Below are 24,451 nucleotides of genomic sequence, written 5' to 3'. Positions count from 1 at the left end.
AGCGGGAGCTGTGCTGGGCAGCCGGGTCAGCCACTGCCCCCCGCAGCTGAGACCCCCCGGCAGAGCTGCCAGCCCTGGAGAGATGCAGAGGAACCCATGGAGCTGCCCCAGGGCTGGAGCCCCTCTGGAGCCAGGCTGGGAGAGCTGGGAATGTTCCTCTGGATAGGAGAAGGCTCCAGGGAGAGCTCAGAGCCCCTGGCAGGGCCTGAAGGGGCTCCAGGAGAGCTGCAGAGGGACTGGGGACAAGGGATGGAGGGACAGGAGCCAGGGAATGGCTCCCAGTGCCAGAGGGCAGGGATGGATGGGAGATTGGGAATTGGGAATTGCTGGCTGGGCTGGAATTGCCAGAGCAGCTGTGGCTGCCCCTGGATCCCTGGCAGTGCCCAAGGCCAGGCTGGACATTGGGGCACCCTGGGACAGTGGGAGGTGTCCCTGCCATGGCAGGGGTGGGAATGGGGGGGTTTAAAGGTTCCCACCCAAAGCACTCCGTGATTCCAAACCAAGAGGATGAAGCCTTGCAGGCACCATTCCAAGCTGGACAGCTCCTGGATTCTGCTGCCCCACAACTAGGAGTAATCTCTGAGTAAAAAAAGCTTCTCTTTATTACATTAAGGAAATGTAAAAATTCAAGCTGTCCCTAGAGTAAATTAAAAAGTAATTTCAGTTCCTTCTGGAGTGCTGCTAAATTTATTATACAGGCATATCCCAGAAGATATTTTAGCTTAAAATGATTAAAACTTGGCAGTCATTGGTATCTATGTACATTTCTCCTTCCCAGGAGAAGCCTGGACAAGGAAATGCCACTTTGTACACATGGAAAAGCCAAGCATTGGCAGCAGGGTGGGAATGGAGTTAAAACACATAAAACCATAGCAGGACAGCTTTTCCAAACTGAAATCATTCCAGTATTCCTTCCCAGAGGGGCAGCAGAACCCCCGTGCTCTGAACAGCAAGTGCTGAACAAGACATCCATGAAGCCCATCGGATAGAAAAGTAGGAGGTGCTGAAGAAAACATCCACAGAGTCCATCACATGGAAAAGTAGGAATCCTGCTCCTCACTGGAGCAGGACAAGTTTGGAGTCTCAGCCGTGAAGAGCTTCCCCACCACTGGGGCCGGGGTCACTCCTGCAATGAAAACAGGGATCATCAGGGGGTGTCCCAAGGGAAATGGGGCAGCAAAAGGCTGATGGGACACAGCTCACGGTGATGGAGAAGGAAGGGAAGGAGCTGGCAATGAGGAGCAGGAGGAGCCAGGAATACTCACTCTTGGTTCTGCAGGACGCCGGGGTCTCGTGCACGGCTCCGGCCTGAGGGAGGGAGGGAAGGAAGGGAAGCGGCTCAGCGAGGGCTGGCACCAGCTCAGGGTCCCCATTTCCCAGAATTTCCACAGCTGCTTCCCCTGAACCACATGCACAAGCTGCTTCCAGGACCACAGGGTTTTATGGAAAAGCCAAAGGAGCTGCAGAGCCTGGGAGAGGGGAAGAACTGCTACCTAAATTCAGGGATACAAGGCTGACTTATGGTCACAGTTAGGAGTTGGGCTGGGTGATCCCTGTGGAGCCCTTATTGTACCTCGGGATATCCTATGCCTATTGTTCCTTTTTCCACTGTTCAGAGGAATTTAACAAGAACCTAAAGACCATGGAATTCCAAAGCAATTCCAAATCCTGACTAAAAGCAATGGAGTTAATCCTGACAATGAAGAGCTCCCTCCTCACAAAGGAACTTCTCTCCCACAGCAGCAGATACCAAACCCAGGGAGGTTCCCATTTTCCATCCAGAGCACACAGGGGGCTGTGACCCCAGGATTGTGTCTCCTGTGGCCAAGCTGTGCCTGGCTCAGGTGGCGGTGGCAGAGCCAAGGAAAGCAGCATTACCGACTTCTTCTTGACCTTGTCCCAGGTGCCTCTGCTGCCCCGGGTGTTCTTCTGCATGCGGAACACGTGCCGGTCGTAGTCACTCCTGGGCACAAGGGAGCAGGGCTCAGCAGGGCTCAGCAGGGCTCAGCAGGGCTGGGACCCTGCCCTGGAGCCCTCTGCAGGCAGCCAGGGAGCCCCAGAGCCCCAGCTCCCACAGGGAACGAGCAGGGCTGGGCCACGGGCTGCACATCCCAGTGCAGGGATCACACTGAGCCCCATCCCCATCCCAGTGCAGGGATCACACTGAGCCCCATCCCCATCCCAGTGCAGGGATCACACTGAGCCCCATCCCCATCCCAGTGCAGGGATCACACCCAGCCCCATCCCCATCCCAGTGCAGGGATCACACTGAGCCCCATCCCCATCCCAGTGCAGGGATCACACTGAGCCTCATCCCAGTGCAGGGATCACACTGAGCCCCATCCCCATCCCAGTGCAGGGATCACACTGAGCCTCATCCCCATCCCCGTGCAGGGATCACACCCAGCCCCATCCCCATCCCAGTGCAGGGATCACACTGAGCCTCATCCCAGTGCAGGGATCACACTGAGCCCCATCCCCTTCCCCTGCACATGCCAGTGCAGGGATCACCCCCAGCCCCATCCCCTTCCCAGGCCCAGCCCGTGTGACAGCCCCACCGGCTCCAGGCTCCCAGATGGTTCTGGTTATCTGAGCAGAGCCTGAAGGCCTGGCTGAACAGGGCAGGACTGAAGGCTCTGCTGAGGCTGAAGGCCAAGCCAGGGCCATTCCCAGGGCTGGGAGCAGCAGCTGCCCACAGGGAGCTGAGCAGCTCCAGCAGCACACAGGCTGCAGGAACAGCTTTTCCCAGGCTAAGCAAGGCAGCAGGAGAGGTGGAAGGGAGCTGCTGTCCCAGCTCCAAAGCCACCTTTCTTAGAGACAAAAAGGGATCCTGGGCAATGCCAAGGCTCAGAGAGCTGCTGCAAGAGCTCCTACCTGTTGATGGGGACCAGCATTCCCGGGCTGATGTGCTCACACTGTGGGGTTTTCACAGGGGGAAAGAGGCCTGAGGAGGGGCTGAGCGGGAGCTCCGAGAGGGCGAAATGCTCGCTGTCCCCGTCCCGGCTCCCTCGCAGTGCTGGCAGCTGTAGGGCCACCTCAGAGCTGTCAGTCAGTCACCTGAGCCTGGAGTGCCTTTCCCCCCTCTCGGCACTCCCTCCATTCCCCCCTGCCCTGGATCTGAGTCCCCTGTCCCTGCTGAGGCACAGCCCCAGCCCCGTGCCCAGAGCTGGACACGACCCTGCACCTCCACCTTGGTGTGAGTGCCCCTCCAGATCCTGCCCAGCACTTGGCCCAGGGCTTTTGGTGCTACCACACCCTCAAAAAGTCATTTCTGGTTGCAATCCCAAGCTCCAGGCTGCCCAGGACTGCTCAGAAGGACGATTGCTCAGGTGGTGCTGTCACCATGGAGGCTCCTCCCAGCCTGTCCAACCTTCTCAGTGCCACCAGCCAAGGGCTGCTACAGCACGTGAAGGAAAGAAGCCCCTTCCCACTGACCCCCAGGATTGTACTGGTGGAACTGGAGCAGCCCCCTGGCACACCCAGCAGGAGAGCAGTCCCACAGGGGCCGCTGTCCCAGGCTTACCTGGACCCTCCTCTTCTGGAGGGGAGTTGCACTGAAGACGTCGTCGTGGTTGTCCTTGGGCAGGTGCTCCAGGAACTCCCTCATCTGCTGCTTCCGTTTGAGGGTGCCCACCTTGGCAGTGATCACTGGCTGCTTCTTATCTGCAGGATCTGACCAGCAATTGTCTCAGACAGCAGCCATGGGGTTAAAATTCACTGCCACAGGCAGTGCCACAGCCCAGTCCATCCTCTGGTGAAATCTCTCACAGCTTCTTTAGGATCCCTTTGAGTTCTCACACAGTTTCTGCTTTCCAAAGCAGTTTCCCCACTCCATCTCCAGGGGAGGGTCACTGCAGAGCCCCCCGGAGCCACTGCAGGGTCACACACAGGGTTCATTGTGACTGTGACAGAAGGGAGCTCACATGTGCCTTGCAGAGAGCAAACCCACAGCAGGGTCCCCGTGCCAGGAGGCAGCGAGGCTCAGAGCTCTGCTGCTCAGGGACACTTGCACTGAAGCTCAGGAATGCTCAGCTCACCCTGTGTCCACGGCAAACCTTAATCCAAGCCAGCCCCAAGTGAAGCTGCAGTGTGGGGATGGCAAACACCAGAGCGTCGCAGACATTTTTTCACAGAAATCCTCTTTCAGATTTGTTCATCTTCTGGGAAGCTGGGGCCCCAGAAAGAGAATGTAAACAATTGTTATCAGCTGCTGTGAAATGCAATAGGATGCACCTGTGATTGGTTCGTGTTCCATGTGTACAATTAAGGGCCAATCACAGGGCAAGCTCTCTGGAACACAAGGACAGAGAATTCTCTTGTTTTTAGATTCTTTTCTATTCTTAGCTTAGCTTAGCAGCCTCTGCAACTTCTCTCTTTATTCCTATTAGTATAGTAATAATGTATTATATAGCATATATCAATAAATTCAGCCTTCTGACCAAGAAACAAGATTCTCGTCCTTCTCTCTCCCCCCAGCGACCTCCTCAGGTCGCTGTAATACCAGAGAATGGGATCAGACTGCCCTTGGGCATCCAGGGACCCAAACCCCACCCGGACAGAGCTCTGCAAGGAGCTTGTGACCTGCTGGGCCTCCAGGAGCCTCTCAGGATGTCAAGAGCTCTTCCCCTGAGGGGTGAAGGCCAGAGAGTCTTCCCCTCATGCCAACAACTGGAAAACTCTACAAGAGGAAGGTTCTTTCCTTTCTCCGCTTGTCACCTCAGTCATTCATGACACTCTCCAACCTCCACAGCAAAAGGTGACCTGGCTCACTGCCATATCCTGATGTGCTCTTGTGGATTTATCCCATGGGAGCAGAATTGGTGAGGCTGGAAAAGCCCTCCCAGCCCATCCAGTCCAACCCTTCCTCAGCACTGCCCCATGGCCCCAAGTGCCACATGCACAGGGCTTTGAAATCCCTCAGGGATGGGCACTGCAACCCTCCCTGGGCAGTGCCAAGGCCTGAGCCCCCTTTCCATGGGGAAATTCCTGCTGTGCCCACCCTGAGCTGCCCCGGCCCAGCCTGAGGCCGTTCCCTCTGCTCCTGTCCCTGTTCCCTGGAGCAGAGCCCGACACCCCGGCTGTGCCCTCCTGGCAGGAGCTGTGCAGAGCCACAAGGGCCCCTGAGCCTCCTTTGCTCCAGGCTGAGCCCCTGCCCAGCTCCTCAGGGATTCTGCAGCCCCTGCCCAGCTCCTCAGGGATTCTGCAGCCCCTGCCCAGCTCCTCAGGGATTCTGCAGCCCCTGCCCAGCTCCCTCAGGGATTCTGCAGCCCCTGCCCAGCTCCTCAGGGATTCTGCAGCCCCTGCCCAGCTCCTCAGGGATTCTGCAGCCCCTGCCCAGCTCCTCAGGGATTCTGCAGCCCCTGCCCAGCTCCCTCAGGGATTCTGCAGCCCCTGCCCAGCTCCCTCAGGGATTCTGCAGCCCCTGCCCAGCTCCCTCAGGGATTCTGCAGCCCCTGCCCAGCTCCTCAGGGATTCTGCAGCCCCTGCCCAGCGCCTCAGGGATTCTCCAGCCCCTGCCCAGCTCTGTTCCCTTCCCTGGGCACGCTCCAGCCCTCAGTGTCTGAATGAGATCATTTACCCCCCACCCAACAGGCAGACAGAAGGTGCTGGTACCTTTCCTCTCAGCTTTTCCCACTGTGGCTTTCCTGGGCTGCTGTTTGCTGGCTCTCCCCTGCTGCTCCAGGTACTTCCCCTGGCACTCCTGGGCCGAGCGGGACCCCACGGCCATGGCCACCTCCTGCCAGAAGCCGCTCCTGTGCTTGGGGAACGCCGCAATGGCCCTGGGGGGACAGCAGGGACACGGTGTCACCCGTGGGGCACAGCCCTGGGACCTGCCTGGGAACCACCCAGGCCATGCACTGAGGCAAGCTGGCCCTGGCCTCTTGTTGCCCCCCCTGGATCCCTGGCAGTGCCCAAGGCCAGGTTGGAGCACCCTGGCACAGTGGGAGGTGTCCCTGCCGTGGCAGGGGTGGCACTGGGTGGGATTTAAGGTCCCTCCAACCCAAACCATTCTGTGATCCTGTGGTGTCTTTTATTCAGAACAGGCAAATTTATTTAAACACCTTCAACTGACAGATGTGCCACAAGATAAATTTCCTGCTCACTTGTGCAGGTCCCCTCAGACCTGAGCTACTGCTCATCTAAAAAGAGCTAAACCCAAACCTGGCCATGTTACACTCAGTGTCTATGAAATATTGCCCAGTGGCTTAAGCAATTGGATGATGGATTAATTAAACACCCTTGCAGTTAACCTGCTCACAAACCACATCATGTTTAACCTGTTACTGCAGTCTGGGGAGGGAACCTGCTCCTCTCACCTGTGGCCCTCACCATATTATACTGATGCTTCACTTGTGTAGAAAAGTAATAGGGAATAATAATTCTAATTATTATTAGGGAGTAAAAAAAAGGGAATTGAATGGAAATATTTCTAATAGGAAATTTGAACACAAAGGAAACCTGGGAAATCATGAATCTGAAACCCCCCAATCCAGACCATCCAACCCCTGCTGATGCCTAAGGGAAACTTTTCCTCTGAGCACAGAATGAGCCCTTACTTGTGAAGCTTCTGTAATTCCTTCTCAGACCAGCCATCACCCGTCCTTGCAAAGAGCTCCAGAGATCTCTGCCCCCTCGTGTCTCTGGGCTTTGCTGCTGCAGGCCTGGCAGCGCTGGGGCCTCCGTGGTTTGTTTTTACGGGGGGTGCTCTGGCGCCGGTGCCCTCGCCGTGCGTCTCCTCGGGCTCGGTGTCGGAACGGAGCCTGTACCTGGCAGGGTTGGCACTGCCCCGTGCCCTCCTGGCCCGGGCAGGCGGGAGGGAGGCACTGGACTCAGAGGATGTTCTCCCTTCAGAAGGGGGCTCAGACTCCTCGCTGGACCAGGGCCCACTCAGCCTCACCGGCACGTGCCGGGAGGGCTTTGCTGTCCTTTGGCCACAGGCCTTGTTTGCATCGTCCCAGGAGCCTCTGGAGCCGGGGCAAGGATTCTGCTTTCGAGACTCCGGTTTTAATATAGACTTCTTCTTCCTCCTGATCAGCAGCGGGGTGTCCTCACTGGACTGCTCCTCCTCATCCTCTGAGGGCTGCTGGGTGAGGAGAATCCTCTCCTTGGCTGACCTGAGGGAGTTCCTGTAGCCCTGCTCGTACATGCTCAGCCCTGCAGATGCTGCTGCTCTCTGCGCTGCCCCCGGGGCTCTGCCGCTGTGTTTGTCCAGCTCCTTGGGCTTTGAGGGAGCCCCCCTGGCAGGGAGCTGGGACGGTTTGGTTTTTGTGCCCCCGACTCCAGGATCATCCCCCTCCTCATCCGACAGGAGCTGCCTGCCCTTCCTGCTGCTGGCAGGCCCGGGCTCCCCTCGGGGAGCGGCTCCTCTCTCGCTGCCTTTCCCTGCAAGAGAGGGGAGGGAGGCAGAGCCCTCGGGGCTGCAGGCTGGGTCCTGCTGTGCCGGCAGCACAGGCATCTGCACCCCCTCCAGAGCTTTACCTGCCAAACTACAAACTCAGAGCTGCTCTCAAGGGCTCTCCGAAACTCTACTGACTGAGCAGGCACATCCCCAAAGCTCTGCTCTGCTCCAGAGAGCTTTTCTGCAGGAAACATTGCAGCTGCTTAAGAGAGAAACTTCTGCTTTATATTCACATTCTTCTCAGGCTTCTATCACCACCCAGATTCTACTAAAACCAATTTTTATTAAAAAAATCTGTTAATAGATTTTTTTTGCCAACGTTTCATTTTTTCCATCCACGTTAAAAAGCAAAGCCAGGCCTCCAGGTCACTGGATTGGTGAACTCCAAAAAGTCCAAATCCCTTCATTTCACTTTCCAGAATGAAATCCCTGTGTCCCCATTATGTAATTAACAAAGTGATTTACACACATAGTTCTTGTTTGGAGCTGTGAAACTCCACATGAATGCTACTCTGCTGATTCTTCAGAGAAAAAGCAGTTGATCATGAAAATATTTGAATAATTTCTTTTCATTAACAGACCCAACCCTACTTCTCCAGCATCCACTCACAAGTCCACTGATTCCATCAATAACTTGAAAATAGAAAAAAAAAATTAGTTTTTACCTTTACTTTGGCTTTTTGGCACTTCCTCTGTTGTCTTCATGTCTTCCTTTTGTTTATTCTTGGAGATGAACCTGGTCTTTCTTTTGGGTTTTTCACTACTAGAGGTCTTCAAAATAAAACAATTGACTCTAAAATTAATTTCATCTCCTTTTCTCCAGGCTGAGCCCCTTTCCCAGCTCTGTTCCCTTCCCTGGAAATGCTCCAAACCCTCAGAGTCTCTCTTGCAGTGAAAGGCCCAGAACTGACCCCAGGATTTGAGCTGAGACCTCACCAAATTCCTGTCTGATGCAATCATCTTTCAAAACACCCCCAGTTTTTTCTCCAGAAAGAATTCCCCACTATGTCAGATTTAGAGACCACAATTACCTGATAATATGGACATAAGACTATTTTTTGTGTGTTTTCCAATATTTTGATCATGTTTCCTTTCCCTTCGGGCGTGTCTAAGAGCTGCCCCTGTTCTGTTCCCCACCTGGCCAAGTTTAATAATTCTATTTAGGTCACACTTAAGAGGCTCTTACCAGGTTCAGATAATCCACCCATCCATTTTGTATGGTGACATTGAGCCCCTGATCCACAAACTCCCTCTGGCCACACCAGTAGTTCAGGGGGGGTTTGACGAGGCGCCCGCTGCGGGTGTAGACCATGCTGGGGTCATTCCTGGAGCTGTGACTTGGTGTAACAACTGCAAGGGAAAAATGCCCAAAGAAAGAAGAGTTTATTCTCAAATATTGCATGGAAAATTCAGTTTAGCAGAGGAACAATGTTGTGTTTAAACTGGACTACAAGGGAAATGTAAAATGTACCCAAAGTTGTTCTTTTCAAAGCATTGTGATAGAAATGACAGGACTGAAGTAAGAAGCTTCAGAAATTATAAACTTTACTGTGGTGAACTTTTTATTTTTACTTTGTTTAGAAGGTTATAAATACTGTGAAAGTTGTTTGAGAAGGGAGAACGATAAAGAAAAGTTGTCACATGGAACAGCTGCTCACTGAGACAAATGAGAGTGAAAAATGACTGGGAGTGATGAGAGAAAAGCATAAAAGCTCTTGCAATGCTAGCAAGAAAACCTGATTGCAGCAGTAACAAACAGCACAGTGGGGTTAGGGAAAGGCCCATTGGACAAAGACCCCAGAAAAAGCTAAAAGTTAAATCTGAGTTAAACCCCAGAGCTGTCAGTGCCTGTGGCAAGGCAGGGACTGCACTCGAAGGCTGAGCCAAGCCAGGGGGCTTTTACAGCTCCACAGCCAATTCCTGCAAACACAGCAGCACAAGGAACCTTCCACAGCCCACTCCAGCCACCCCCAGGTGTCTTTTCCAAAGGAAAGGGTTGGTAAATACTCACAGATGTTCTCATGGTTCTCTGGTGACACCTCATAGGTGGAGTTCCTCAGTGCAGGTTTCCTGGCTTTGCTCACTGAGCCTCCTGCAGGTTCCAACACATCAGTTTCTGCCACAGAGTCATCCTCCTCATTCTCCTCCCCACCACTCTCTTGAGCTCGTTCTTTCCTGAGGGTTTGGAGTTTGAGACAAGAAACAGCAGCCACTGAGGGAGCTGTTCTTTAACAAACAAACAGGGAACATTGAAGCCCTGGTGGGCCAGCACAGCAGAGTGGCTTCCTGCCCACATCTAAAACACTTCACACCCCTCTGGTGTAACACCCTCAAAAATAAAACTCTCAATGAACACTTAGAACACTGCAGGGATAGAGAATCCCCAGAGAACTTACCTCCTCCTTTCCTCCAGGAACTCCTCCACGTACTCCTTCCACCTTCTGGAGAAGCCAAACGTGAATTTCTTGATGAAGCGGTAGGGGAACCCTGGGGAGCACAGGGGACAGGAAAGCAGCTCAGCAGGGCTGGCACCGCTCAGGGGACACAAGGGCCCCAGAGAGCAGGGCTGGCACCCCTCAGGGGACACAAGGGCCCCAGAGAGCAGGGCTGGCACCACTCAGGGGACACAAGGGCCCCAGAGAGCAGGGCTGGCATCTCTCAGGGGACACAAGGGCCCCAGAGAGCAGGGCTGGCACCCCTCAGGGGACACAAGGAGCCCAGAGAGCAGGGCTGGCACCCCTCAGGGGACACAAGGAGCCCAGAGAGCAGGGCTGGCACCACTCAGGGGACACAAGGAGCCCAGAGAGCAGGGCTGGCACCCCTCAGGGGACACAAGGGCCCCAGAGAGCAGGGCTGGCACCCCTCAGGGGACACAAGGAGCCCAGAGAGCAGGGCTGGCACCACTCAGGGGACACAAGGAGCCCAGAGAGCAGGGCTGGCACCACTCAGGGGACACAAGGGCCCCAGAGAGCAGGGCTGGCATCTCTCAGGGGACACAGGGGCCCCAGAGAGCAGGGCTGGCACCACTCAGGGGACACAAGGGCCCCAGAGAGCAGGGCTGGCATCTCTCAGGGGACACAAGGAGCCCAGAGAGCAGGGCTGGCATCTCTCAGGGGACACAAGGGCCCCAGAGAGCAGGGCTGGCATCTCTCAGGGGACACAAGGGCCCCAGAGAGCAGGGCTGGCATCTCTCAGGGGACACAAGGGCCCCAGAGAGCAGGGCTGGCATCTCTCAGGGGACACAAGGACCCTCAGAGCCTGTTAAACCCAAAGAGCAGAGGAACTGACCCACACAATCCCACCCAGCACACTCCAGTCAGTCACTCTTAGCCCTAGGAAACCTCTGCAGCACTAGAGCCACTCTGCTCACAAGCCTTCTGCTGCTACTTTTCCTTCTCAGACTACTAAATTAGAAATAAATATAAGTTCTTAGCAAAGAAAGCAATAAAATCTTCAAGTCAGAGAGCAGCCAGAGCAGGTATTTATCAGCAGGGACCCCAGTGCTGCAAGTGAGTCGCAGACAAGTCACAGACACTTCCTTGGGCCTGAAAGAGCCAACAGTGAAGGTGTGCTGGGTAAAAAATGGTGCAACACACCTGGGGCACACCTGTGTTAGGGGCAGTAATGCTGAGGGAATGGCTGGGGCTGGAAATGGGGTGGGCTCAGGCTGGAGATCAGGAAAGGTTCTTGCCCAGAGGGTGCTGGCACTGCCCAGGCAATGGGCACAGCCCGAGGCTGCCAGAGCTGCAGGGGGTTGGACAGCGCTGCCAGGGATGCCCAGGGTGGGGTTGCTGGGGGTCTGGGCAGGGACAGGGGGTTGGGATGATGATCTTGGGGGTCCCTTCCAGCTCAGGATATCCCATGACTCCAACTATTCATTCCACCCATGCCACAGGGTACCTCTGTGTCCTCAGAGCTGCCTAAGAGCACTCACAACTGTCACAGACATCTTTTCATGAAAATCCTTTCCTTAGGATTGTTCCTCCTGAGAAGCTGGGAGGCCTCAGGAACAAAATGTAAACAATGGTTATCTGCTGCTGTGGAATGCAACAGGTGCATCTGGGATTGGTCTCATGGGGTTGTTTCTACTTAATGGCCAATCACAGTCAGCTGGCTTGGCTCTCTGTCTGAGCCACAAGCCTTTGTTAACATTCCTTTCTATTCTTAGCTTAGCTGGCCTTCTGATGAAATAATTTCTTCCATTTTTTTAGTATAGTTTTAATGTAGTATATGTCATAAAATAATAAATCAGCCTTCTGAAACATGGAGTCAGATCTATGTCTCTTCCCTCATCCTGAGACCCCCGTGAACAGTCACAGACAAGCAGCTCGTTCCCAGCCAGTGTGCCAGAGGAGCACACAGAGCACAAATCCTGTATTTGCACCTGCATGAAAACCCCATTTCCTTACAAACCCACATGCTCCAAACCAAGCTGGAACAGTTTGCCATTTGTAAGGCACTCAGAAGCAGCAGCTCACCTTCCCTCCTCATGGCAGCCGAGTCAATCTTGCCCTGCAGCAGGTACACGGCTCCCGAGCAGGTCTGCACCTGGTTGTGAGTGACGCGCTCGGCGACGGCGCTGCTGTGCCACAGCTGCTGCCTCATGTCCCTGCCAAGAGACGACAGGATCACTCCAGCAAGGACTAAAGGGTTCCAGTCTGGGATGCTGGCACTCCCCGCAGGGGTGGGGATCCCTGTTTTCTGAGGGATTCAGGTGCTGCAGGATGTGCTCTGGGCTCAGGTTTCCTCTCTCAGCCTGGAACTGACACAGCTCTGACCTGGGGCAGGGGACAAACTGAACGTGTCACTGCTGCAGGTGTCACTCGTGGGACAGCAGCCCAGCCTGGATGGGGCTCGGAGCAGCCTGGGACAGTGGGAGGTGTCCCTGCCACGGCAGGGTGGGGCTGGACGGGCTTTGAGGTCCCTCCCAACCCAAACTGTCCAGAGCTATTTGATATTTGATTGATTTCTCTGAACCTTTCTGGTTATCTCAGCACAGGACTCTGAAATGAGCTCCCCAGCAGCTCCCTGGGTGCTCTCCCTCTCCTGCCCACACAAAGGAATTGTGTCTTCCCTGATAAAGCAGTCTAAGCTCTGCACCATTACCTCATGTTTGGTGTCCATGGTTCACTTTACAGTAAAATAAAAAACTGGTTCTTACTTCCTTTTCCCTTCCACACAGATTGCCGTGTTTCCAGCCAGCACTTTAATCCTCCAGCTGCTCAGGCAGATGTTTTTCTTTCCCAGAAAAAAAAAGAACACAAATAATTTAAAAGTATTTATTAGCCAGCACTCCTCAGTGATCAGATCCAATAACAAAAATAACTCTTTCAACATCTCCTAAACTACAAATCTGGAATATTACAGGATAGCTGATCCTCAGCTCAATCCTGAAGGTGACTTGGTTTAATTCAGGAAAAACATCCAACACTCTTGGCCTCGGTGAGGGAGAACAGAACAAGTCCCCTGCAATCCCAGGGGATTCCCCAGGGAAGAAGGGAAGCCTTGGGCAGGAGTGCTTGTGCCAGGCTCCCAGGGAACCCCAAGGACTTTGCCAGGATGTCCTCAGAAAGGGAGGGATGCTGCAGGCTGCACACTGCTCTCCTAGGAAAAGATTTGCTCCAGCTAAACTGAACAGGAGCCTGGGTGATCCACAGGAAAGCCAAGTCCTTCCCCTGTCCATCAGCAGGGCACATTCTGGATGGATTCGTGCCCAGCTGGGGGAGGTCTCTCCTCCCTGGAGCTGAGCAGGCAGCCAGCAGCTGGCAGGGGCCATGATCACACCATGGCTTGTACACACTAAGCCAAAAGTGCTTCTACACAACAAACCCCAAACCCTGAACATCTGTCATCTTGGAGTATGGAAAAAAGGAACCCTTTGCCTAGGGAAATATACCGCTAAAATCTAAAGGAGTAACAGTTTACCCTCCTCTCAGCGTTCCTGGCTTTTGACAAGAAAAAGATTAACTTTGAGCTATCAGCCCAGAGGAATTGCTCATTTGCCCTCAAGGATTATTTTCTCCCACCTCTTTGTGTGCTTTGCCAGCAGGCTGGTCAGCAGGAGCTTTATCCAAAGGGACCTTGGGGTCTTCTGCCCGCTTCTGCTTCCTTGGAATGTGGACTGGAGAGGAGAGCAAGATGCTACACAAGGGCTGCGAGGGGTTTGCAGGATTAGTCTCTGGTGCCTTTTCCCCTGCTGGAGCAGCTGGTTTTTTGCTGGGCTGCAGCTCTCTCCTCTCTTCAACAAACTCTGTGCAATTTGCTTCTGCATTTCTCCACCTTCCTTTCGCCTGATCCCCATTTTCCCAAGGGGAGGATTTCACTTGCAGAGGAGAAGCCGCTGTCCTTTGAGACATTTCTCCATCAGCATCCACCTCGACAGATTCCACCAGGAAAACATCCACATCATCCTTGTCAGAGTCCAGCTCCCTTGCAGGCCCATTCCCTGCCTGCTCAGCACAAGCAGCCTGCACTGAGGGACCTTCTGCACCTCTGCAAGGAGGAACATTCTGCTGCCTTTGGCTTGAAGGTGGTGTAGCTGCTCATTTAAAGGGAAAAAAAGGAAAAACAAAGAAATTAGGGATATTTAAGCATGAGAACATGCTTAGATAAAGGAATAACAAAGAAATTAGGGATATTTAGGCATGGGAACAGGCTGCCCAGGGGGTGGGGGGCCCATGCCGGGAGGGATTCAAAGCCCTGTGGATGTGGCACTTGGGGACAGGGGACAGTGCTGGGGGGACTGGATGGCCTCAGAGGTTTCCCAGGCCCAGCAAGGCCAAGGTTCTCTGTCTGGAGGGGTTTGTGCTCCCCAGAGCGGCCCCAGTACCTTGGTGCTGCTGCTGCTGCTGCCACTTGACCCGCAGGAAGAACTTCTGGGGGGTTTCCAGCACGGGAGGCTCTGCTGGGGGCACTTCCAGGGGCTCCATCCCGGGAGTGTGAGACAAAACTGGCTCTGGAAAATAACCACACAAACAAACCCCAAACCCCTCTTTCCATTGGGGGAAGAAAAACATTTTCATGGGGGTGGGGGGGAGAAATATGATTTTTTAATATGCTGTTTATTAAAAAAAACCCCACAGAATCCCAGAAAGGTTTAGATGGGAATCCATCCCATCCCATGCCAGCCCTGCCATGGCAGGAACACCTCCCACAGTCCCAGGCTCCAGCCCCAGTGTCCAACCTGGCCTTGGGCACTGCCAGGGATCCAGGGGCAGCCACAGCTGTGCCAGGGCCCACCCACCCTCACTGTAACAAAGGGTCACACCCAGCTTGGTGCCAGCTGCAAACCTGCCCTGGATCTCACCATGGCAGGGATAAACATATTAAAGATAAAAGCCAGCAGGGAGAGCCCAGGAGAATGCCCCAGTGGGATTTCAAACCCTTCCCTTCCCTGCACAAACTGGCAGGAACAGTTACAGCAATTTGGTTTGGTATTTTTAGTTACAAGGTGGTTCTGAAGGTGTTGCACGGGTCAAGCCCACTCATGAACACAGCAGAGGGGACAATTAGTGCCAGAGTGAGGGAGAGGAGGAGGAAACCAAAAGGGAGGGAGTCCTCTATGGTACAGAGCAGGGAAGAGACATCAGCACTGCTACAGACACATTTCAGCACTAAAAACCCCTCACCACCCAATTTTTTTTAATCTCAGCACCTGGGGTGCAGCCAGCGCTGGTGCCAGTGGTTTTTACACCCCCCAAGGGGCTCTGGCTGCTTTTCCCAGATCCTGAAAGAGCCATGAACGGGACACAGAGGGAAAACGTTCACACCTGAGACAGCTCTCCTGCAGAAGCTGTGGAACAATCATTGCTTCCCAAGTGTGCCCAGGCTCGGGTGTGATGGGTGTTGGTGTCAAGGGGCTTTGTCTCTCCATGGGCCTTCCAAGGAGAAAGGATTGAGGCAATGGGCAGCAGCACTGAGAGCTCTTTCCTTTCAAAAGATGACTCTAGTGTACTCCAAAATAATAAAAACCGTCTGGGAAAACTATTAATAATTCCTGCCATTTGGGATTGCGGACTGGTGCAATGAATTAAAAGGTTTAGGAGAATGTGAAAATCAGGGATGCCACTTACTGCTGCACAAGACGCCTGCAAGTTCTAGGAACTAAACTCAGGTTTACACCTTTGTGCTGTTTATTCCAGGCGTTCTGAAGGCAAACACACCGTTCTCACGGAGTCACCGAGGGCTCCTGGAACTCACCTGGTCCCGGCTGAGCGCTGCCCGCCCCCCGGGCCGTGTCGGGCCAGTGCTGCCGGGCCGCGGGGCTCAGGATCACATCGGGGGCGATCCTGCGCCGCTGCTCCGCCCGCGTCTTCATCTGCTGGAAGATCTTGGCCGGCGACTCCTGCCCGGGCGGCTCCGGAGCGCGGCGCTTCGGCGGCCGCTCGGGGCCGGGGCCGGTTCCGCACTCGGGGCCGGGGCCGGGCCGGCACTCGGGGCCGGGGCCGGGGCCGGGCCGGCACTCGGGGCCAGCCCGGCGCTCTGTCCCCGCTACCTGCGGGCCCGACGCGCGGCCGTCCGCGGCCGTGCCGCTGCCCTGGCCCGGCAGGAGCTGCTTCAGCGGGGTGAGCGTCCCGGCGGGGATGCTGTTGAGGGACACCGAGCGGAGCGGCGGCTCTCCCCAGGCGGAGCGGCGGCTGGGGGTGGCGATGATGTCGCAGACTCGCTCGTGGCGCTGCCGGGTGAATCGCAGTCCCCTCATGGCTGCTGATCGGCCCCGCCGCTCCGGCCGCGCTCCCGGGCCGGCCCCGCTGCCCTCACGGCGCTTCGCGCGCAGATTCGAGCGCAGCCGCCGCGCCCGCCGATTGGCAGAACGGAGCGCAACCGCGGGCCGAGACCATCTCGCGCGGGTGCGGGGGGTGTTAGGAAATAAAGCCATTGCCGGACGGCGTTGAGGCAGGCGGCAGTAGGCCCGGGCTGTGCCTGAGCTCCCCCTCTCCTCCGCACGGTGGTTCGGTCCGCCCGTGGGCGGGCTCTGCGGCCGTTAGCGCTGACGCGGAGCGGGGCCGGGGCGGGCTGAGGCGAGGCCGGGGCGGGGCTGAGGCGGGCCCGAGAGGGGTGAGGCGAGGCTGCATCTCACAAAAAGCTCCGGGAGGGGCCTGGGGCGTGGCTTGCGTTGGCTGGAGCCTTTTCGGCGTGCGGGAGCCGGCCGAGCCGCCGGAGGGACAGAGCGGCCCCAGGCCGGCGGCCCCAGCTCCGAGCGCGGCCGGGCGGGCTCCAGGGTGAACAACGGGAGGTGCGAGGGGCCGGAGCGGCGTCTGGGCCCCAGTGAGCGTGCAGGGTTGTCAAAAAACCCATCGGTGCACGCTATTAGTTGATAAATAGTAGATTTAATTAGCGCTCTGGAGGCCTGGCACGCTCTGGTGTGTCCCGGCTGGAAGATTCTATATTAGGGGTTCGTAGTTCAAGTGGACCACAGAAGAAGTTACTTGAGTAATGCATAAAAAAATAGAGGCTAAATCATAATCCCAGGTGCACCCAGTGCCTGGCTCTCCCTGCTAACAAGCAGTGGGATCAGGTGTGTCTGATCCTAAATTATTCCCAGCAGGTGGGGGAGAAACTCAGCTCGGGGTAAGAAATTGCTTCAGTGTGTGCATGTTAATAATAAACAGCTGTGTTAAAAAACAAGGTGTCATTCTGGGGTCCCGTTTGCTACTGCGGAGCTTGTTACAGTAATGAAAGGTTTGTGGTTCATTACAGGAGGTGCATGTGCTAATTAGCAGGGCAGTTAATAAAGCAGGCAGGGAGCTGAGGAGAATGAGCCCCCAGGCATGCAGTGCTGGGATCAGAGGCAGCTGAGTGCCACCTATTTCATAAGGATCCCTTCATGAAAACACAGAAGGGGATCTCTGATTTCCTCTCCTGCCATTTGTCATTGGCCTTGGCTTCCTGCTGGAGCCTCCCAGGGAAGAATGGGGCTGGCAGATCTGTGGGTGGGATGGGGAAGGAGACCATGGAAAAGTTACAGCAGGGATAACAAGCTGTGTTTAGGTGTTACATCATTAAATGTAACATACATCATTAACTGTAACATACATTAAATGTCTGTGGTCTCTGATGCGCTGACTTCATACAGGTGGCATGGCTTCATTTGTCCTTAAAAAGCCTAAAAAACACCATCCAATCCCTAATTTACTCTTTATATTTAATGATATCTTAGTGCTCCCATAGTTTCTTATCTCCTTACCTACTCAGCTTTTGCCTAAACGATCAAAGCAAAGAAAATTTGTTTTGCCCCAGCTACTTGCAGAAGCCATTATTGTGCTTCCTTTCAGGAACAAAAGAATCCACAGGAAGTCAAGCGAGGAGAGATTCCTTCTTTCCAGGAACAAATGGGTGTGTGAGGTCTGTGGGCGTGATTTGGGCAGCTGTGAAATTCCTACAAGTTTTGTTAGAATTCCTAAGCTTGGTCAGCCTGGCTGAGCAGGTCCCCTCTTGTTTGTGTTACCTGATGCCAGTGGAGCTTCCCCAATGGAATCCCAGATTTGCTGGGGTTGGAAGGGACCCCAAATCCCACCCAGTGCCAGCCCTGCCATGGCAGGGACACCTCCCACTGTCCCAGGGTGCCCCAATGTCCAGCCTGGCCTGGGGCACTGCCAGGGATCCAGGGGCAGCCACAGCTGCTCTGGGAAGTCCAGCCCAGCCAGGAATTCCCAATTCCCAACATCTCATCTAAATTTCCCCTCTGACAGAAATACTCATTTTTTTTTTTTCATAAATGGCATTTTTTGAATCGTTTTTAAGCTTGTTTGCTGTTTGTTCCACAAAGGAAGAGAATCAGGCCCATTATTCAGAGAAGAAAGACTGATCCAGACTAAGCAGGAAAAGCTGTATGAGGATAAAAGAGTTAATTTGATTTTTGAGTGTGAGTGGTTCTGGGGCAGAGCAGGCAAACCTGGAGACAATGAATGCAAATTCAGCTCAAGGCCTCTGAGTGACTTCTCAGCCTCATCAGCTGCTCGTGCTGTGGGTTTAAAAGGAGAAAAGTGAATTTTCCTGGGATTTATCCACGTGGAGCTCAGCAGTTCCCAGAAAGGACCTAGAACTGGGAGTGAGTCCTGCTGCTTCTCTTTGGGAAGGTGGCTGATGCCAATCAAAACCTTCATAGGAAAAAAAGAATTAATTATGGGGCAAGGATGATTGCATTGTAAGGAGTTTTCCAAGACCCCCTTCCAGACTTCTGCTCTTTAGCTCCCAGTGGAGGTGCAGAAATTCAACCCCAGAAGTCTGTGGTGTGCATTGTACAGCCCAGCCACCTCAGTGAGATCTGTGGTGTGGGGTAAAACTGGGGGAAAACCCTAAACCTCCCTTGCATGCTGTTTTTAGGTGTTTTTTCATGGAAATATTTAAGGTTTTTCCCTTTTTTTGGGATGTTCCTCTGACAAGTCTTGTCAATTAATCAATCAATCCTGTGAATTATATATATAAAGTATAGAGTTGTAAGAATAAATGTTTATTCAGCATTTTGGCATCTTAAATCAATTAATTGCATATCTGGAAGGAAAACCCAAATGTTTATTTTCTTTGGAGCAGCTGGAAGAAAATGCTTATATTTCATACATTTATACATATATAGGTTTGGTTTATTAGTGACTTTAAAATGCAGAAATACAGAATAATCTTCATTAAACCTGAGGACACCTTTTCCTGCTGGGTTTCATTGTATCTCAGGCTGACAGAACACCCCACACTGTGCTTACAGTGTTTTATTCTTATTTCTGCTTTTCCTCCTCTGGGTTAGGATTATTTATGTTCTCAGCCAGCAGCTCAGGGGGTGGAAGGAGACAGTGGGAAAGGAGGTTGTGCTTTAGGGATAGCAGAAAAATAATGAATTAAAAGTAAATGAATTACTACAAGCAGATGTGCCCGGGATGGGGTTCCCCTTGTGAGGAGTGAAAAATGCCAATCACTTGTTTTTGAAACTTTTAAGAGTTTAATAGTAATAAAATGGTTATAAAAATAGTAATATAATTAGAGTAATAAAAATTTGGACAATTGAGATTAGGACAATATGAGACAATAAGAACAAATGGTTATGGATGGTCTGGGTACCTCTTTCTGGGCAAAATAAGCCCAAAAAAGGCCCCACGTTAACAGAGGATTAACCCTTAAAAGCAACAGCCTGTTGCATATTCATACAGCCCATCCATGATGCATAAATTCCATTCAAACACAGGATTCTGTCTGGGCAGTGTCAGCTTCTTCCTCTGGATCCTGACGGCGTCTCCAGGGCTGAGCAGGCAGGAAGAAGTTCGTTTGTGCTGATAATGGAGCAATAAATTCTCTTTCTCTGAGAGATTCAGGTGTCCTGTGGCTGCTATCTGGTGCGAGCCCTTTCTTTAAAAAAAGTATCTTACATAGCACGGTTTCTATTTTAACCTTATGTTATAACCTAAAACTGTATTTAGTACACTGTTAAAAAAATAAACACAGCGTAACTTTCTGACATAACACATATAATATTCATTTGAATATTTCCGAAAAGCCATTCATAAAATAAATATTTTTCACCTGAGGGAACATTTCTGCATCCCGGGGGAAGCTGAGGCTGATGCAGAGGGAAGGAGGTGCGGTGGGAGAGGAGCGCTGTGCCCACGAGGTGGCAGGAGCTGCCTTCCACATCCATCCATCCATCCATCCATCCATCCATCCATCCATCCATCCATCCCTCCATCCATCCATCCATCCATCATCCATCCATCCCTCCACCCCTCCATCCATCCCTCCATCCATCCGTCCGTCTGTCCGTCCATCCCTGGCGCTGTCCTGCTCCACCTGGGCTGCTCGGGGGCAGAGCTGGAGCAGCTGTGGGCAAGTGTCGCTATAGGACACTGCGAAAAATGCACATTACATGGCTCTGCACAGATATTTACTGCATGCATTTTGTTGTATTGATTAGTAGTGCTGTATAAACCTTTTGATAGTGTGCTAAATGTAGGTTTGTAGTTAAATGTCACAGATATATTTTGTGAAAAATCCTTTCATTAGGATCTTTTTTCCTGGGAAGCTGGGAAACTTCAGCTTCTCCCTGTTCTGCTGCTTTGGAATGTGATTTGGAGAATTGTTTACCCAGTGTGTGAAATTGTTTTTACTCGATGACCAATGACAGCCATCTGTGTGAGGCTGTGAGCAGTCACAAGATTTTATTATCTTTCCTTTCTCCTTTCCTTTCCTTTCCTTTCCTTTCCTTTCCTTTCCTTTCCTTTCCTTTCCTTTCCTTTCCTTTCCTTTCCCTTTCCCTTTCCCTTTCTTTTTCCCTTTCCCTTTCCCCTTCCCCTTCCCCTTCCCTTCCCATGAAATCCTTTCTTCTATTCTTTTAGTATAGTTTTAGTACATCATTTTCTTTTAATATAATATATATCATAAAATAATAAATCAGCCTTCTGAAGCATGGAGTCAGATTCTCGTCTCTTCCCTCGTCCTGGGACCCTGCAAACACCACCCCAAACCCAGCAGGCCACAAGGCTGGGCAGGCAGAACCCTGGGGAGGATCAAGGTGTGTTTGCATGCAGAAAATGCAAACCTGTGCAGGTTTGTGCAAAGCTGTGATGGAGCAATGTTACCAAGGAACGTCGGTGTTGTGGGCAGTGCTATTTTTAGTTGTACTGAAAAGAGATGAATTCTGAGCTTTTGGAAGCTCTGAACAGCTTGGTGTGTGCCAGCCATGGAGACCCCATCTCTGCTCTCCATTGCTGTCAGCATCCAGGTATGGTTTTTCTGAAATGCAATCAGCATCCTGGGAATTAATCTGCTCCCTCACTGCCAGCCTGCCCGGTGCTGCCTGGCTGGTCTGTCCCAGTAAACATTCTGGAGCTTTTGGGGCTGCTCACAAGTTCAGGTTGTGGTCAGTTAATAATCTTATTTAAACAGGGATTGAATAGAAAATATTCAGTTGCTATCATCAAAAATGAATATTTCCCTTACGAGTCCAAAAGATAAGTATTTGTTTTGTGTATTCTCTAAGAGTTACTGCATTGATTCCCAATAAAAGATCCAAGCTATTACAATCATTTCACCTGTTAATTCTTTTAAAACATCCTTGTTGTCTTTTCCCTTATTGGTAAAGTTTTATTTTCACTCATCTCTGTAACTTTCCTTATCTTTTGAATGTTTTTGCAAAGTGATCTCTTTGAGTAATCTCCATTGGTTGCAAGGCTGATTTTTCTTTAAAGACAGATTTGTTGTGCCTGTTGTTAATACACAGCACACTGTGGTGATGGAGTGCCCTGGTTTGGGCTGGGATAGAGCTCAGTTCCCTCCCAGGAGCTGGGAGTGATTTGAATTCAGAATGAGGGTAGTGAGCTGGGGTTAAACCACCAGAGGCTGACATTATCTCCCTGCAAGGTGAGGTGTTCTCCCAGGGCCATAACCTGCCGCAAGATTTGGCAAGAAGTTATGCAGAAGTAATAAAGGAAATAAAAAATTATTGTGAATATTCTTGTCATAATTAAGGCTGTTTTGAAGAGGATTTTTCTCTGGTGGTCATTTCCCAGCAGTGAAATTGCAGTGTTCCCATTCATGGAAGAGAAATCACCTCAGAAATAACAATCCGATCAAATTTGTGCATCTGAGCAAGCCCTGAGCTGAAATGGTGTAAAATAGGACAGGGCTTAAGGCAGAGCCCTCTGCTTTTCTTGGTTTGTTTTTCTTCAGCAAGGCCTAAGCCCCTGCTGGAAAGACTCCCTGTGTAACTCCCTGCTAGCTGGAAATGGGGGAAAAAATGTTCCCCCCAGCTCTTTAAAGCAAGAGCAGTTGGTAATTTCATTCTCTCCTGGAGTGTTCCTCCAGTGTGATGAGATTTAGCCTAATCTGCATTAACGCTGCCTTTTAGCACTGGTTCAGGAAGGAGCCCAAAACCCCACCTGGAGCTCACAGGGCTGCTCTGGAACAGGCACAGAGCTGGAGATCCATCCTTTATGGGGAATGAGAAATGTTAATGCACTCCTTAGCATTTCAATGGCGTGATTAAAAATTCCAGAGCCTTATTAATTGAATATTTTATATTCCTGCAAATGGCCTTGATCCTCACAATGGCATACTAATTCCAAGGGAAGGGAGAGGGAACACGTTCAGATTCCTGCAAGGAGTCCCTGCAAACAAGGTTTTAAATTGATGGGTTCTTGGGCAAGGTACTGGGCATGAACAGGGACGTGGAGGCCACGTGGATGTGTTTGCATTTTGGATTTATGGGGTTCCAGAGTGTGTTTGTATTTTGGATTTATGGGGCTCCAGATGTGTTTGCATTTTGGATTTATGGGGCTCCAGAGTCACATGGGTGGCGTTTGCTCTTGGCGCTGCAAGGAGAAGCTCAGTGATGGACTATCCCAGGGGATTAAAATTCTGTAGGTTTCAGTCTCCAACCCATCAAGGACACCAACGTGGTGATTCTGGGCTGTAGAGCTGAACCTTTCCCCTCTTGTTAGAATTTAATGAAATTCCAGGCTTCTCCTCTCTGAAGTCACAAAGAGTGGGAAGGTTTGACAAAAGGGAATTCATGTCCCAGTTCAGGAGATGAGGAGGAGAAGCTGAGGGAGCTGGGAAGGGGCTGGAGAATCCCTGAGGAGCTGGGAAGGGCATTGGGCACAGCTGGAACTCTGATCTTGGAGCTCTTTTCCAGCCTCAGGGATTCCAACATTCCCGATTCAGTTTTCTCCTGGCAGAACTTCCATGCAGGGTTACAGGGAGTACATGCTCTTATAGATTTCAAACACATTTCTTGCTTTTCTTTCTCACATACAGCAAAAACAGTAATTAACAAATAAATAAGCCATTAAGGCTGTGTGAGGCAGCCAAATCTGCCCCTTCGTTTGTGGGGCTGACGTTCATCAGTCCATTTCTGGTGAAATTTAGCGTCAGGTGTGGAGTTTTCACTCCACTCTTTTATGGCTATCCCAGCTTTCCATCCACAGCACTGGTGACATCTTTTTCCTTCCCCTCTCTCCTATTTTGATAAAATCTGGTTTTACTTTCAAGACAAAAAAAGAAAAGCCTGTTAATGGAATTATTTTTCCAAGAGCATTGGTGTCCCAGCTGGGGCCGGGAGTTCTCCAGGAGGCTGGAGAGGCAGCAGCTGGGAGGGAAGCAGCGATGCAATGGGAAGGGGAGCAGGGAGCCGCTCTGGGCTGCCATGGCCGCTCCGCCCTGTGGCTCCCTGTCCCCTTGGATGGCTTCATTCCAGAGCTGGCACGGCTGGCACGGAGCCCCCCAGCTCCAGGCACACTCAGGGGGGCTGTGGGGAGCACTGGGGGGCTCCAGGAGGGCAGGGTGGGGCTGGAGATGCTCGTGAGGATGAGGAGCAGCTCAGTGGGATGGGGAAGGGTATTACAGCGTCCTGAGTGGGTCGCTGTGGGTGGTGAGAGAAGGACGAGAATCTTGTTTCTTGATCAGAAGGCTGGATTTATTGATATATGCTATATAATACATTATTACTATACTAAATAGGAATAAAGAGAGAAGTTGCAGAGGCTGCTAAGCTAAGCTAAGAATCTATACCAAAGTTGTGTCCAGGGACTCTGTCCCCAGCTTGCTCCTGTGATTGGCCCTTAATTATAAACATGGGAAAATGAACCAATCACAGATGCATCTTATTGCATTTCACAGCAGCTGATAACAATTGTTTACATTCTCTTTCTGGGGGCCCTTGCTTCCCAGAAAACGAACAAGTCCCAAAGAAAGGATTTCTGTGAAAAAATGTCTGTGACAGAAGGGTCCCTGAGTCAGGGCTGCTGCCACATGGCCCTGGGAAGGAGCAGTGACCCTGCAGCCCTCAGTTTGCAGGGAATGAAGTTCCCTCGGGGCATTCCTGTGCAGGGTTTGCACAGTCTGTGAGGGCAGCGGGGCTGGCTCTGATCATCAGGCTGGGATCCCTGTGCTCCAGAGGAGAATCCTGGGGCCTCCACGAGGCTCTGATCCTAAGAAGTTTGGGAAGAGATGCTCCCAGGAGCTGGAGTGATTGGACAAAATAGGAGTGTAGATATTGGGATATCAGGAGTAAATTCCTGGCTGGGAGGGTGATGAGGGGCTGGGCTGGAATTGCGAGAGCAGCTGTGGCTG

At 52.2% G+C, this 24,451-nt stretch overlaps 1 protein-coding gene across 1 annotated transcript; it reads right to left on the bottom strand.

The window, feature by feature from the left end:
- Positions 1 to 789: 789 nt before the first annotated feature.
- MIS18BP1 (MIS18 binding protein 1) lies at positions 790 to 16,277 on the bottom strand. Its single transcript, XM_054286698.1, has 17 exons — positions 15,894 to 16,277; positions 15,599 to 15,782; positions 14,229 to 14,354; positions 13,426 to 13,937; positions 12,561 to 12,637; positions 11,878 to 12,008; positions 9,796 to 9,886; positions 9,411 to 9,574; positions 8,586 to 8,749; positions 8,065 to 8,170; positions 6,558 to 7,383; positions 5,614 to 5,780; positions 3,524 to 3,672; positions 2,875 to 3,023; positions 1,879 to 1,963; positions 1,266 to 1,308; positions 790 to 1,126 (listed from the first exon to the last, which is right to left on the bottom strand). The coding sequence occupies exons 1-17, from the start codon at positions 16,275 to 16,277 to the stop codon at positions 1,029 to 1,031; spliced, it is 3,456 nt and encodes a 1,151-aa protein (XP_054142673.1). The 3' UTR covers positions 790 to 1,028.
- Between the last annotated feature and the right edge of the window lie 8,174 nt (positions 16,278 to 24,451).

This window comes from Melozone crissalis, unplaced genomic scaffold, assembly GCF_028551555.1.
Source record: "Melozone crissalis strain CALT ecotype California unplaced genomic scaffold, PUWL_Pcris_2 ptg000056l_1, whole genome shotgun sequence".
NCBI classification, from domain to species: Eukaryota; Metazoa; Chordata; class Aves; order Passeriformes; family Passerellidae; genus Melozone; species Melozone crissalis.
This window is presented reverse-complemented; position numbering and strand designations above follow the sequence as displayed.